At 39.4% G+C, this 16,663-nt stretch overlaps 1 protein-coding gene across 10 annotated transcripts in view; it reads right to left on the bottom strand.

Moving 5' to 3' along the window:
• The window catches only part of ASPH (aspartate beta-hydroxylase), a 215,935-nt gene that overhangs the window by 42,806 nt on the left and 156,466 nt on the right, over positions 1-16,663 (bottom strand). For all 10 annotated transcript variants that reach the window (XM_064588283.1, XM_045896499.3, XM_054512594.2 and 7 more), the window contains 3 exons: positions 10,069-10,167; positions 7,918-8,007; positions 2,906-3,043 (listed from right to left, as the gene is read on the bottom strand). In XM_064588283.1, the coding sequence (XP_064444353.1) occupies positions 2,906-3,043; positions 7,918-8,007; positions 10,069-10,167 (327 nt within the window). The remainder of the gene's footprint in view (positions 1-2,905; positions 3,044-7,917; positions 8,008-10,068; positions 10,168-16,663) is intronic.

The raw sequence follows: 16,663 nt of genomic DNA, 5'->3' as shown, positions 1-16,663 counted from the left end.
AAGGACAGAGCTGACCAGGGAGGAAGTGCAGAAACAAGAAAACCTTCCACCCGGGTGCACAATCCCTGAAGTCCGCCCTACTGCTACGCTGGGCTTTCTTCACCCACGTCAAATTCCTTGTTGCTTAAGCCAGGTTCCAGTTGCATTTCTGTTACTTGAACTTGAAAGCATCCTAAAAGCCACAATAGGGAAATAAACTCACAAAGAGACCAGGAGAAGAAGATTAGATGGTAGAAAGAGAATCAGAAGAGCTCAGTGTGATACAATCTGATGTAGGATGAAATTTTACAATGGAAAGAACTGCTGACATGTCAGTGCTCACTGTAGGAGATTTATCCAGGAAGATGTTTTTCCTGTACTATTTCTGCTTTGGATATAGAACCTCTTTAAATCAATCTGTGTTCATGGTCACCACACTATGGTTTTCTGACTTATAAAATATTCAAGTCTAACTGATGGCAGCCTACTTTACAATTGGATTATGATGATTATAGTGTGCTTTTACAATGAAATACAGAATTAAGTATGGTCGAGAAAGACTTATTTAATGTAGGTAAATTGACACTACATTGAAACTTTCTTTCCCCAAGTAGAAACAAATTCTTCAATGAAGTCTTATACATCTTATATTCTATTCAAGATGTTCTTTAGCAAAACAAATTTTTTTTGAAAAATGTAAAACACTTAAAAGTAGAGAGAACAGTGTTAACTTCCATATATCTGTCACCCAGATCCCCAAATTATCAATATTTTGTAACTCTGCTCTTCCTTTCCCATCTCTCTCAGATAAGTGAATGTAGTAGCTACATTGCCATTGGTAAGAATGGGCCTCTTAATTTTGCACCTACTTATTATACTTTACCCTACCTGCATGAGCGGGGCAGGTGTTCGCTAGACTAGGATTGCTGCCTGCAATCTAGACCAGCACAGTGGTCAAACCTCATGTCCTTTCCAAAAGTGGAAACATATTGAGCATAAATGAAGAGAAGGAGGAATAGTAGCTGGGAGTAAGGGAATGAACATATGGGTTTTGTAATGGAGGGAAATCCAGTATTACATCAACACCTCAAAAGAGGCTCAGGGCAAGAGATGATACTCTCAATTATACCAGATGCATGAAAAGGTAAAGCCATATATTTCTAGGACCACTCATACTTTTGGAACCTGCTGAGAGCTGATGGAGGCCTGCCAACTTGAGTGGCCTTGCCCTGGGAGCTATTTTCAAATGGTATAATGATGGGCTGGACTAATTATTAGTGATTGAATGGAACGCTAGTAACATGCCAATAGCTATTAACTGTTATGATCCTTTGTTGTGGGCACCTCCAATTCATAGCCAATCAGAAGCATAGGGGACAACCTGAACTTGCAATTGGTGTCTGAAATGGGATGGGGGCAGTCTTGTGCGACTAGGCCCTTAACCCGTGCAACCTGATGCCACCTCTAGGTAGATAGTGTCAGAACGGAGTTAAATTTGTAGGACACCCAGCCTGTGTCCTCTGAGAACTGGAGAACCGCTTGGTGGTACTGGAAAACACACATCGGAGATGTAAAATCAGCTGTCTGAACATGAGAATGTGTTTTCTTATATACGAACAATGTCTAGATGGCAGTTAGATTCTCAAGCTGGATCACTGAGGCCCATCTAACCTATAAGGTGGATGACATTTACATTTTTATTAAAACTACGAGTTAATTTACCTCCCACTTTATTAGTACATCTAAGAAGAAGAAAGAGCTTGCCAAAGCAATCATAAACTTTCGACCAGTCTCTACCAAAATTACAAAGTAGACATTCTTACCATTTGGATTTAATTTACCAAAATAAAAACTTCTAATTTTTCTCTTGTGTTTTTTGTTTTGTTTTGTTTGTTTGTTTTGCCATTAAGTTGTTAGAATCACTCAGTTTCTTTATCCTACAAATCTGCCACAACATGTTCTAAAAATATTTGCCTTTTTTTTTTCTTCTATCCACTCAGAAGTAGTGGTTCTCAAAATGTGGTCCAGGGATACCTAGCAGATTCCTAGACCCTTTGAAGGGGTTCTGCAAGATCAAAACTATTTCCTTCATAATATAAGGATGTTATTTGCCCTTTTCATACTCAATCTTTCATGGTGTACAATGGAATTTTCCAGACGCTACTTGACATATGACACTATCACCACTCTAATGGATGTATATGTGAAGTAGATATGAGAACACTCTTATCCTGTATTAAGCCAGACATCAAAGAGATTTGTAAAAATATAAAACCATTCCACTTTTCTTACTACATTTTTTGTTTTGAAAATAAAGTTATTTTTTTAACTTATAAGATTTACTTACTTATTTTGAGAGAGAACAAGCAGGGGGAGGGGCAGAGGGAGAGAGAGAATCTCCAGCAGACTCCTCGCTGAGCACAGAACCCAACGTGGGGCTCAATCTCATGACCCTGAGATCATAACCCAAGCCGAAACCAGGAGTTGGATGCCTAACCAACTGAGCCACCCAGGCACCCCTAAAGTTATTTTTTAAGTTATTTATATTAACATGCAATGAGGTTTTTGTTATTTTTAAAGAATTCATAAATATTACTTTTATTTTTAATTTCTAATAATCATATTGATAGACATAGCCCCCCCAAACACACAGACTCCTTGGGGTGCTCCCTATTTTTTAGAGTGTAAAGGGGACCTAAAGTCAAAATGTTTGAGAACTGCTCTTCAAGAAAACTTCCTTTCTTCATCATCTAAACTGAACTTTTGGCTAATGGGATGAAAAGATTCTTTTTGCAATCTTTTTGCAAATGTCGCTGGATGTAAAATCTATCTCCTCCCTGACATTCCTCTCTGTGGTAAGCATTATCTGATTTTGAGTAGGAAAAAGACAACGATTAGTGAGGATGAAGTCTAAGTTAGCACTCACCTTCACTAATTCTGTGTAGCCTGTTTCTCTTGGGGTCCACCACGGCTGGGCTTTCAGTCCATGCACGTTGTACAGAGAGCGCTGCCATACAGATGCAAAATGGCCCCTCTTGTGCCCAAGCTCATACCACTTATATGCCTGAAAGAACAGAAAGCTTGAACTACGTACACGTGAAGCATTTCTATTAATTAAAAAATAGAGAATCACTTTTGTAACATTTAAATAAAGAGTTTGCTAGTCAGGTGCCCAAATTTGTTAGACTGGTGAAAATACCATTATTTGACTGGGTTTCTGATAATGACATATTATTCTTATAAATGCATGTCTGCATTTTATTTTCCCTCTGAGGCTTTATGCTCTCCTAATGCGGATTCATGCTGCACTCATTTTGGTCCTCCTCGGAGCGCCCAGCACAGAGTCAAGGACTTCTTTGTCAAGTGGATAAATAATCTAAGAAACCATAATGGATTTTATCTTTTAGCTTTCATTTCTCAAGTTCTACTCTTATGTTTCCTTTAAAAGGAAAGGATTTTAATAATTTCCTCAAAGGTATTTGATTTACTGAATAGGATTGTGAAAAGGAAAAGTGACTTCTTTTCACACATATCTTCTTCCCATGTCTGCATTTCAGAAGTCGGCCCCAAGGTAACAGAGTATAAATCCTCCATTAAATTAAATAGACAGAAAGGAAATATCATTCTGATCTGGCAATAAATATAGCAAGAGCCCATATTACACTTTTTAAAGGGGAATTTTGGTTCCTTTTCATTTTTGTTTTTTTCTGCCACGAGGGATAACATTTGTGGCTTTAGGCTAGTTGGAACACGATACGATTTGCCTCCAAGACTAGCCTTTTCAGGGACAGCTGGCTGCAGAGTATGCTGCTCCATATGTCTCCTTCCAGTCACACCCTCACCATATGCTCCCCAGGGGCCCTCCCCACAAGGTTCTTGCACCGCACACGCTCACTCCATTGTCTTCAGGTTGGACGATGCTCCAGTGCTGTACTTAATAGTATCGCCCTCATGCCTCTAAGTCTGAGCTAATGATGACTTTTTGAAGAGTGATTTCAAATACACACTGTGATCAATTAAACACAGGCATTTAATATCAGGTGGACTAAGAAGATATTCAAAAGAATAGCTTCATAAAACTCCAGATGTACTTTATTATTATTATTTTTAAAGATTTATTTATTTCAGAGAGAGAGAGAGAGAGAGAGACAGTGAGCATGGGGGGGAGGGGGAGAGGGAGAGGGAGACAATCTCAAGCAGACTCCCTGCTGAGCATGGAGCCTGATACAGGGCTCCATCTCACAACCCCAAAATCATGACCTGAGTTGAAACCAAGAGTCGGACGCCCAAATGACTGAGCCATCCGGGCACCCCCCAGATATACATTAAATGTAAAAAATATTACCTTTTAAAAGTCTTACAATTCTTAAGTCAAAATTTCCTTCATTAGAAAAGTCAAGTGTGATAACAATACCACTTCGTATTTCCAGTAACACTTTTCAGTTTACAACTCACTTTTCCATGTGCAATCACATTTGATCTAATAACCTCAAATATGTCCATTTTTACAAATGTTGAAACTGAGGTTTAAAAAGGCTAAATTATCTTGAACTATAACCCAGGGCTCTGGCAACTTATTCCACTCTCCTCCTTTGTGTCATTAAAAAAGAAAAAAACTACCAAAAGTGATATTCTTATTTATCTTTCTCAATAATATCTCAAATCAAGAATGTACCTACTAATCATTCTTCTATGATTTCCTTGAAATACATGTAAGTTGTAGCCATAAAGGGGTTTCTTAAAAAGCCAGAAACTTAAAATGGCTAATCATTGTCTGAATTTAAAAACATAATAATAACATTTTACTTCTGAAATTTATTTGACTTTTTAAGTTATTTCTGTCCAATTTAAATTTAGGATTTTATTTCCTATAGGAAATAAACAACAATATTAATTATCACAGGTGATTTTTTGGAATGCTTATTTTGAGTCAGCAGCAATTCATTTTATGGACAAGGCACACTGTCAAAGTGAGGAAAAAAAAATACTATAGGAAAACCAAACCAGCAAAGCTCACAGCTCTAGTTCAGGAGTCAGAAGTCAGAATGTAGCCCTGGACCTAATATTCACCATGCTGAATGCCTGGGCAAGTCACTTTGCTTACAGTGGCATGTTTAAACTATCTACAAAGTCTTTTCTCACACTCAAAGTCAGTCCAGGAGGACCCTTCATTTTGTAGCCCCCTGCTATTCAACTTTTAAAGACACAAAACCATGACAATGATATGCTGGGAATTTTAAGAAATTATCTTCAATTACACAGGGGACCCAATAAAATCAGTCAGATTGCTTTCTTACAATACAAATTGCTAGAAAATCAGTGATCAAGTTAGAATCTTCTGAAAATTCTCTCTTTACTATTTCCCTTTTATGCCTCGAATCAAGGATGTGAAAATAAACAGATCACCTGGGGATCCCTTCTTACATGTGTTTTATATCAATGTCTTCTATGCTTCAAATTACCGCCAGGTGTGGGTCACACACACACACACACACACACACACTCACTACCCAGAAATAATATGTCCACAGAACTATCTCCACTCAGAAGAGCCCAGGCCCCGTGTGTCAGGTGTGGTCCCAGCTGGAGCCTGTCCCGCCTGGAGCACACAAGACACACTTGTGACAATGGCTGGCTGCCGCTGGACTGTGGAGACTGTGAGTGCCATCCCTTGGACATACGACTTTATGTATATTTTGCACCGTAGGGTTTTTGAACACACGATGGCCTGGAAGAAAGTAAGACTCAAGCAAGAAACAACAGCTGGGCTCCTCCAGCCATGCCTGAGGGTGGACGGTGACAAAGGGCTACACTGAGCGAGCAGGCGGGAAGGTGGGACGGGAGCCAGAGGCTGAGGAAGCCGACTCCCCCGAACCTGGTCCTGACCTCACTGGAGAGAAGGGGGCAATATCATCAAATGAGAGACGGAGCCCAGGAAGAACAACGGTTTAGGGGAAGACAAGGGAGCTGTCCTCTCGTGTGGGGACACTAAGCAGGCAGCAGACACGGGAATCTGGACTCGGAGCAGGAGACGAGCTGTGGGTTTACAGGTTCTAGAAATCCCAGGAGCAGCTGCAGCTGAACCACTGCAAGACCATTATGGTGTGTCTCCCTCCCTCTTCCTGCCCATTTGAAACAAACCTGTTAGGAAAATCTTCTGCAAAACCAATCTCATTGTCAGCCTCTGCAGCACAGAGGCTGTGGGTTTGCTTCTCTTTTGGTGCCTGAGCAGAGCCCCATGCATCGGAACACGGAAGATGGCTGCTTCCCGGTTTGCAAACTCAGAGCGTGACTGTCCGTTCGCAGACCAATACCCAAGATTGAGAATATCCGGACATGGGGCTCCTATAAGCTTATTTTTGTTCTCCTGTAAGGATGAAGCCTTGAGAATTTTTTAAATTCAAGAACTATGATGTCCTTTGCATATTAACGATAATTAAGCTGATAGAACAGTCCCCTAGGTTCAAATCCCAAGCCCCTAACAAATGTTTAGTAGTGGATTCTTTGCCCTTGAAGTAAGGGCTGTTTTCATCTAAGATGTGAGAATAAATCGCAGACTTCTTTTATCTGTCTTTGCCCTGGACCCTAAGATGTTCAAAGATAAATTAATTAGTGACAATTACATTTACAGCAATCAGACATGAACATTTATGCAGTGTGAGATACCACAGCAAAATCTTTCTTATCCTTGTCACTCAAAGGAGGTACCAGGCATTTATATCTAAAACAATGAAGGAACACAAAAATGAGAACGAATCAGCAAGTTATTTTCCCTTCTTCACTTCTAATACTTCATTTTATTCCAGTTGACTGACTGATAGGTTAGAGGGGAAAGGGACATATGCACAGTAACGTATAAAGAAAACAGTGTCAATCATCCAAATCTCTCTTACCCCAAATTGGTTCATGTGTCTTGCTGGCAATTACCCCATCACAAACCCCCCTGCTCTTATGAACCCTCACTTGTCCAGATGGTTCCGTGTTCTTATTAATTTTAGAAACCTGAAGCTGTGTTGTCTTGCTGACTGCATTTTACAACATATATGGAAGGCAATGGTTACAAAGATTCAGTGTCTCGCTTCACCCCTTTATCCAGGTCTGTAAGGAGAGCCCAGCCTAGAGCCCTGTGATGATGTAAGAGAAAAGGTAGGGTTCACTCCCCACCAACAGTGATGGTGATCATGACAATTTGGGAACTTCAGTACACAGATGTCATGATTAATAATAATCTCATGTTATGTTTAAAGAAGCTGACATGGTACTCAGAAAAAAAAAAAAAAAGCAATAATCACAAAGAAAACACGTAACTTGTTTTAGCTAGTACATTTTCCGTGTCAGTATCTGTCATTACTAGAGCTACAGGTATTCATCTGAAAGTTGGTATTAAATACCAGAAGGTAATTTACATAATTAACCACTGGGTTCAGTGTGTGCTTAGGACTCAGCTGAACAAAGAGTTCATTCTAAAAATAACTACTTTTTAAATTCCAAAAATAAAATAAAAATAAATCTAGGCATACTGTTAAAATATTTTTAAAATATTTAAGCAACTTCAGAGATACCTTTTCATTTCATAATTTTAAAAATATTTTTTTCAGGGCAATGCTTCTCTCTTTATGCACCCAGACCCACACGTGTGCACGCACACACTTACACACATACATATACATGTACTAAGGGAGAGGCTGCTCTTATGATTACTCAGCTAGTTTCTTGAAAGAAACTATAAAGGTCAAAAATCCCAAAAACTCTTTCTAGGCTTGTAGGAGTTGTTGGGCTGTTTGAAAAAAAGTTTAAATAGTTAAACAGTTTCAATCACCACCTTCAAAGTGTATGCTCAAAATATTTTTTCAAGTATAAATTTCTCCTAGAGTTACTTGCCTCCCTCTTGCAACTCTACCCTCTGTTAAGAGAACAAAAAATTCACAAGTTCATTACCTCTTTGTTCCCAACCCGCTGCATGGCATCCCCCAGGTGGAAGTAAAACCTCCCATCATCAGTGCCAGGATCCCCAGATTCTATTCCTTCCTGTAAAAAGGACAGTGTTCATATTTAATGAAAAAAATTAAATACTAGCTTTAATTCATTGATTTATTTCATTTTTATGTACCATACAAAAATCTAAGGCCCAGAAAAATTCATCTCAATTTAAAGTTTGGCAATTAGGTTACTGGTCAACATTTAGAATGCAAATGCAAAAAGAGGTGATAAAGCTAAATTTAATAATACATTTATCATTAGTTAACAATGTAATAGACCAGAAAATTAGTATGTGAATCATCTCTGCAGATCACTATCCCAGAGAATTTCTTGAGAGGGTATCTATCCCATTTATTTTGCTCTCCAAATCTGGAGGTTTTTTATTCTTGAACTAAAATGTTTAGTTGTTCATAAGATGTTTGAAGTGATAGAGACCCAAGTGAAAATAATATTTCTTTCTACTCGAAACAAATGTATCTTCACCTTTTAATGAGATCTTCTATAAAACTTACAATAGGATTAAAGCCAGCTGGACTCTTTGAAAATGTAGTTGTTATTAAACAAATCCTATGCTAAAACATTTAGCGATTTCTACCCCATCTCCCACATACAGACTGAATGTATATAAACAACAGCAACAACAAAAAAGTGAGAGAAAAAATATTAAAGCAAGAGAATGCATTTAGAAAAGCAAAAGGACAAAGGTAAAAAAAAATATCTAAATGTCAAGAAATTCTTTCTAAAACTGCATTTTCAGGGCTCTTCATTAGAAATCCATTACCTTCACTGGGGAGAAATTTTATTTGCATAATGTTGGAAAGTACCAGCAAGGAACAGGAATAGCATCACTCAGGAGAGGAGAGCTGCGATCAGGGACTGACAGGTTAACTAACAGACCCAGCTCTCTGTTTCCCCATCTCTGAAGCAGGGAGAGCACTATTAGCCCCTTATTTTGTCAAAGGAAATGTAAGGGGAACACTTTCAATCAGAGAAACCCATATGCCCAGAGGGTCCTGGCAGGGAATGTAAAGGTTTAGAGACGCCTGGTGACAGCCGAGACAGACTGGGGTGGGGGGGGTGCAGGCCACCTCAAGGGGACAACATTGCTCTTCTCCTGTGCTGGGATGTGGGCCAGATGTGATCTTTCAAGATAAATCAGAAATTTGCATGATTATACAAAACGCTCAGATTTTTAACTAAAGCAAGCAATTAAAATTGTTTTTAATAGAACTGTGCTGGCCAAATAAAATATGCAAGCTATTTGCAATCAGTGGGTTGCTATTTGAGATCTCTGATTTAAGTCATGTGAAAGAAAGAGATCATGGAAGTGTGATATATACTGCTACTTAAAAAAAAAAAAAAAGCTCTCAAGTATTCTATCATCCACCTGTCTAATATGGTAGCTGCTAGGTACACGTCACTATTTAGATTAAAATGAATTAAAATGAAAGCTAGAAACCCAGTTCCTCAATCATATTAGCCACATTTCAGGTGCCCAAAGGCACACGTGGCCAGTGGCTACCATATTGAAGCATACAAATAAAGGACATTTTCACTATGACAGAAAGTTCTGTCGAACAGCCCTTAGCTAGACCAAGTGTGATTCTGGTGCATCTGCAAGGATTTGCAACTAGATATACAAGATAAAAAAAGACAGCATATTTTAATCTGAATATTTTGAGCTATCACATTTTTTAGGGTTTGACCTATTCAGGCAACATTTGTTACCGTAGTTCATGTGGGTTGTCATGAGTCCTGTTCAAACTAGACTGAATGTATAGTTAAACTGTAAAAGGAACATTTAATGCATTGCCTATATTTTATATTAGTAATTTTGGTCTACCTTTCCCATTTAAATAAAACTAATAACCACAGTTTTAGGAATTTCTTCAGAACGTCTTTTCCAAATAATCTCTGCTCATATGGTTGGCATTTCCACATCCAACACTCTCAATCACTGCCTATGAATGTCATGGTCAGAGGGTGTACATTTTGAAGATGAAAAGACTCAGCAGTGCATGCCAATCAATTGACAATGCATAATCAAGGGAGTCCAAATGATTCAAAGGAATCAGAAGGTGAAAAAGGAGGAAGGGCAGGGACAGTTACCTTTAAATAGGGAATGCTCTCAGCAATTTTGTTCTGCGCCTTCAGGATAAAGCCATAATGCACTTTAGCAAAACCGTCGTTTGGTGTCACATTCAGAACCTAAACTCAAAGGAAACAGAAAACTATTGTAACTGATTACAAATTCTACAAATGGCTGTCAAAACAAATTTTAATTAGCTTTGCTGTGCTTGGAGCGGATTATGATGTCACAGCTTAAAACACTAGTGTTTTGTCTCATTGCAATATTAGGTTTAAATGCTCCCATTTCTCGTCAACTCAAAATGCTTGCACATCTATACATCAGTTTTTCAAGAAGGAAGAAATGAATGAGAAGGCAATGACCATGAAAGCACTGATTGAACAATGCAAATCAGCAAAGTATCTGTCAACCTTTATGACCTCAACATTTTGTTAGTGATCAGGGTAAAAAACGTTTTTGTTTTTTTTTTAAAGATTTTATTTATTTATTTGAGAACGAGAGAATGAGAGACAGAGAGCATGAGAGGGAGGAGGGTCAGAGGGAGAAGCAGACTCCCCGCCAAGCAGGGAGCCCGATGCAGGACTCGATCCAGGGACTCCAGGATCATGACCTGAGCCGAAGGCAGTTGCTTAACCAACTGAGCCACCCAGGCGCCCAAAAAACGGTTTTAAATTTGTTGTATTTAAAGTCAACTCTGAATGGTTATCATATATTTGTTTATATGCCTACTTTACACATTGCCTTAAAATAAGAGCAAATTTAGATTTGCATTTGTAATATATCATGATCCATTCATTTAACAATAATTTCTTGAACGCCCAGACCATTTTAAGGACCGAGGATAAAGTGATGAGCAAATCCAATATTCTGTGATAAAACCCAAGTAAATATTTAATATAAGTCAAATCACTGTTTATTATCATATGCATTTATTATGATTAAAGATAAATAATGCAGAATGTCTTTAAATTAAATATTAGCAGTAGGAAATCAAAACAACAGCATTCAACTTGTGAAGCTGCACAGACAAACTAATGCATGGAACAAAAGTGAAAGATGAAGAAGATTTGAGTAGAGTGAATATAAAGATGGATATCCTGAATATCCTGTGGCTTCTCTTCATCCTTCAGCCTGAGTGGGACAGGGGAGTTGCACCCACCATGGGCTCCTTACACAGGACCAAGTGTTCAGGAGAGGGGACCCCCTCCCCTTGAAGAGCCCACAGTGCACACTGCTGATACTTTAGAATTTTTCAGTTTTTATGTGGTCCTGTACCTCATCCATTCACAAATCCAGTCAACGTTACCTTCCAAATATATTCAGAATCATGCGCCTACCACCATATTCACCACTGCCACCCTGGTTCCCATCTCGTCACCTCTCCCCTATGTTCTCACACAAGTCTCCTAACTGTGGACCTTTTGCACCCCCAGTCCTGCTATCCTGTAGCCCAACCTCCACAGTGGACCCTGAATGAGCTCACTAAATCCTCAGTCAGACCCCATCTCTCCCCTGTTCAGAACCCAGATGGGTTCCATTTCAATCAGAGTAAAAGACCAAGTTCTAGGGACAGTCTTCTGGGCCTCCTTTGAGCTGGGCCTCTCTACCTCTCTGGCCTCCTCTTCTAAGCCCGCCCTGAGGCGCCCTGGACTCCTTGCTGCTGCACAGCAAGTCAAAGGCGCCCCTGCCTCAGGACCTTTGCATGTGCATACTCCTTTGCCTCAAACACTCTTCTCCCAGATATCCAAATGGCTCACTCCTTCACCTTCATGAAGTCTTCGCTCAGAGGTCACCATCTTGGTGAAGCCAACCCCCAACCACTCCATATAGAACAGAACCAATCCCCTGTGCACTAATCACCCTTTTGACTTCTTTATCCTGATTCCTTTTCTTCATAGTGCTCATCACCATTTGACTTATCATCCTTTTATTTTTCCCACTAAGATGTAAGCTGTGCAGGGATTTTGTCTGTTGCACTCACTGCTGATCCCCCAGTGCTTAGTACGGTGCCCAGCACATGGCAGGTCATCAAGAAAGCTATAGTAACTGAATGGTTGAGTGCATGCTGGGCTTTCCTCCTAAAGCACAGACTCTGCTTCTTCTTCACCTTCCAAGCACCTGTTAACTGAGCTCGATGCTGAGCAAAAGCACAATAAATACTTCTGGAATTGAACTGAATTGAGGCCAGTCATGTTTCTGCCAGCGAAACTATGAGGGGCCTATTGCAATGACTGCAGATACACAGATGACAATCATCCTCTCAAGTAATTAACAAATGTATTCATTTGCCAGATATTTTAGAATACACAGAGCTCTTCTAGGGTCTGGACATAGAAACATAAATGAGATATACTCTCTTTTCTCAAGGGATGTCTCAGTCAAGGGAGGAAGACAGATTCACAAGCACACAGTGGTCATACAATATGGTAAGTGTAGCCATGGCAATAGGCACAAGGCATGCAGGGGGTAAAGAGGAGGAGCACCCAGCTCACTCTAGGGTTGGTGTGGCAAAAGCAAGGTCTGAGAGGCGTTTAGGGATAAATAGGAGTTCACCAAGCAAAGGGAAGATGCGGGACCCTGGGGGAGGAGGCATTCAAGGCACAGGAGAAAGTGAGTAAAAAAGAATAATGGACCAGGAACAGCAAAAGGGAATGAGACCAGAAAAAGGGGCCAGGAGGCAAATCACAAAAGGTCCTGTGCTTATCACAGTTTACACATAGATGCACAATGAATGTGTGGCTTGTATTATCTAGTGGTAATCAACAAAGCCTCCTGACATGACAAGTGGCTTTATAAAATTTCTAAGAAAATCAAATTGAGATTAACATTAATAATATTATATAGATTCTGTCTCTTTATACACACACACAGCAGAGACAATGACAAAAAAGTGGTATAGCTGACATTTCTGCTTTCGGGACAAATTCTTTGCATGACACAGCACCAGCAAAAAACCAAAAATCATATAATCACAAATAGTATTGCATATAAATATTATCAAAATATCAATTTTTTTTTTACCGCATGATCCAGTAATTTCACTACTGGGTACTACCGGGGTATTTAACCCAAAGAAAATGAAAACATTAATTCAAACAGATATATGCCCCCCTATGTTTACTGCAGCCTTACTTACAGTAGCCAAACTATGGAAGCAGCCCAAGTGTCCACTGACAGAGGCATGCATAAAGAAGATATGGCATATATACACAATGGAACACTACTCAGCCATAAAAAAGAATAAGAATGAGATCTTGTCATTTGTGACAACATGGATGGACCTAGATGGTATTATGCTAAGTGACGTTAGACAGAGAAAGACAAATACCGATTTCACTTAACATGTTGAATCTGAAAAACAAAACAAACAAACAAAATAAAGCAGAAACAGCCCCATACATACACAAAACAGACTGGTGGCTGCCACAGGGGACAGGGCTGCAGGGATGGGCAAGATGGGCAAAGGCGAGTGGGAGGTAAGGCTCCCATTATGGGATGAATAAGTCACCTGGATGAAAGGGACAGCACAGGGAATATAGTCAGTGGCATTGTAACATTGTTGTATGGTGACAGGTGGTAGCTACACTTGGGGTGAGCACAGCGTCCTGTATCAAGTTGTTGAATCACTATGTTGTACATCTGAAACTACTGTAACATTGTGTGTCGACTATACTTCAATAAAAAAATTTATAAAGCTATATGCACATATATGTTCACCACAGCATTGTTTATTACAACAAAATAATCAGAAATATCTTGTCCAACAATAGTGGCTTACTTAGTGATGATAGAGCCCTAAGATCAATGCTTGGAAGCTGCTAAAACTTACGTTCTAGAAGAATTTTTATTTACTTATAAAAATTCTTGCGATGATATGATTCATATATACTAATTTAATTGAAAAAGACAAGTGTTGGGCGCCTGGGTGGCTCAGTTGGTTGAGCAACTGCCTTCAGCTCAGGTCACGATCCTGGAGTCCTGGGATCGAGTCCCGCATCGGGCTCCCTGCTCAGCGGGGAGTCTGCTTCTCCCTTTGATCCTCCCCCTCTCGTGCTCTCTATCTGATTCTCTCTCTCAAATAAAATCTTTAAAAAAAAAAAAAAAGACAAGTGTTCTGTGTATGGAAGAGACTAGAAGGACACATACCACATGTTTATCATGGTAGTCTGTACGTGAGAATGAGGCTGCAGATGATGTCTGCCTTTTGTGCTAATCTGTTTCCCTGGTTGTCTGCATTAAGCTTCTCTTAAATTTTGTAGTCAGAAAAGAGAATTTTAGAAAGTTTAAATCAATAAATAAAAGAGAAAGTTTTTAGTGACTAGTTTTTTTTTTTGTTTTTTGCCATTAAATGAAATTTAAAAGTATTTAAAATACTTCCTTTCATCTTAAAACTTATTTTGGGGGCATGTACCTGTTACAATGTACAGCACACATTATTATATAATGTATATCCTATATTATTACATAAACATAATACATAAATACTTAAACATACATATCGCAGATATTTGCTGGAGTATGTTTTACCGGAAGGGTAGGTAGCCGAACGTGTTTGAAGACCACTGCTGTGGGTGGGGGAAGCCAGTGAGGAGTCCAAGCCGAGTGTGGGATGGTCAGATTTGTGTTTTATGTTGATGAAGGCTGGAGGACAGCAAGCCTGCACAGGATAAATCTACCCTAGTTTAGGCAAGAGATGATGAGTGCTGGGGTTAAAAAGGGAGGGGATCTGGAAGATATTCAGAAGGGAAAATTAACAGAAATTTGTGATTTGGTATCAGGCTGAAACTCCATGAGGGCACAGCATATGTTTATTTCCTTAACTACCATTTCCCAAGCTAGGGTGTGTGGGCTTCAATAAACATGTGTGGACTAAGAGAATGGATATACGTGAGGAGTGAGTGGACGGAAAAGTCAGGAAATTGCTTGACTCTAGACCATGGGTGGCTTTCCTGCTGCTAACGCAAAGGGGGACGCAGGACCACCTCCAAAACTACCGGTGTCGGCAATCTGCATCAAACCACTGTAAAGCAATCTCTCTGAAACTTAGAGCAGCAAAACAAACAGACAAACAAAAAACCCAGGAAGAGAACCAACGATGATTTTTATTTATTTAGAAAGATTTATTTCTTTTAGAGAGAGAGAGTGAGACAGAGAGTGAGCGAGCCCGAGGAGGGACAGAGGGAGAGGGAGAGAGAGAATCTCCAGCAGACTCCCCACTGAGTGAGATGCCCGACACGGGGCTCAATCTCAGGACCTGAGATCATGGCCTGAGCTGAAATCGAGAGTCAGACATTAACCAACTGAGCCCCCCAGGCACCCCCAGTGATTTTTATAATTTTCAAAGGTAAAAATCAACATGAAGAAAAGTATAAAATTACAGTCAATTGTTTTCTGAAAATGATCTTTGAGACATTAACATATCAGGATAAACTTCAGTTAATGACAAAGAATGCCTTAGATACAGCTTATTAGAAGTGGGAAGAGGGAATAAAAGGCAAATCCCACACATATTTTCAAATAATGCTCTTTAAAAAGAAACCCACTCGATTGTATAATATGGCCCTATTTTAGACTTTCCACACCTTGTTATGCTTACTCAGATGAGATTATGATTTCAAACATATAAATGACAACAGATAAATTTTATTTTTCAAATGAATTAAAATGTTTCACATATCTGAGATCTATTATCAGGTAAAAACAGTGAATATATTCAAGGAACATTCTGAAAAGTTGAGGAAGGACAAATCCACAGTGGGTGGGAGAACCTAGTATGCTTTCAGATCCTGCCCTGATCTCAAATGTGCTTGGTATCCAGTTAACACTTGATCACGTTTTTGGAGGGAGGGAAGGAAGGAAGGAAAGGAGAAGAGAGGGAGGGGAGGCTACAATTTCATCTTTGAGGCTTTTGGAAGTGGCAGAATAATGGGTATATCTGATACAGTTGGCCAATTCTTACATTCATATGATCCTGAATCGTGAGATACATGATATTTCCCTTAAACCAACTTTGCAACACAGGGCACTAAGTGTTAGGTTTTGGCCATTAGCAACTGCATCGCCCCACCTGGACTTCTTTTATGACCTGGAACAGGTACTTTAGTGAATGACACACATTTTCAACACTGCAGGATCAATCTACTTAATGTAGATATTAGACATGCTATAAAAAGCAAAAGTCTTCTTTCTCTTCTCTCAGAAAAGAGAAAAATTACAAGGATGAAGAGAAACTTGTTCTGAAATTCGATGATTTTCAATTAAGACTCCACAACAATAAAAGCAGGAAAGCACCCCTCTGTGAGTGGCCCCAGCCCCTAGATGGAGTATGAATTCACTGCACTTGACAGCACTTTTAAACCAGAGGAATCATATTGGCTATCACTGAGTAGTAGCATTTTGATGTAAAATACGCCAGCTTGAAAACCACTGACCAAAACAGCTAAATTAAAGCGTAACAGGTAAATGTGTTCACCTTTCTTTTATGGAGGCATTAATTTTCTCCAGCTTCGAAGTTCATCGGGTATCCTGTTTATTCTATTCCAAATGAATTTCCTCATTACTGGAAGGAGACACAGTTTCCTAGATTTATAGTTACTTGTAACTTGGAGGTTATCT

The sequence above is a fragment of the Mirounga angustirostris genome, unplaced genomic scaffold (genome assembly GCF_029215605.1).
Source record: "Mirounga angustirostris isolate CCGP_5_RB_7025 unplaced genomic scaffold, mMirAng1.0.hap1 SCAF_4, whole genome shotgun sequence".
In the NCBI taxonomy this organism is placed as follows: domain Eukaryota; kingdom Metazoa; phylum Chordata; class Mammalia; order Carnivora; family Phocidae; genus Mirounga; species Mirounga angustirostris.
This window is presented reverse-complemented; position numbering and strand designations above follow the sequence as displayed.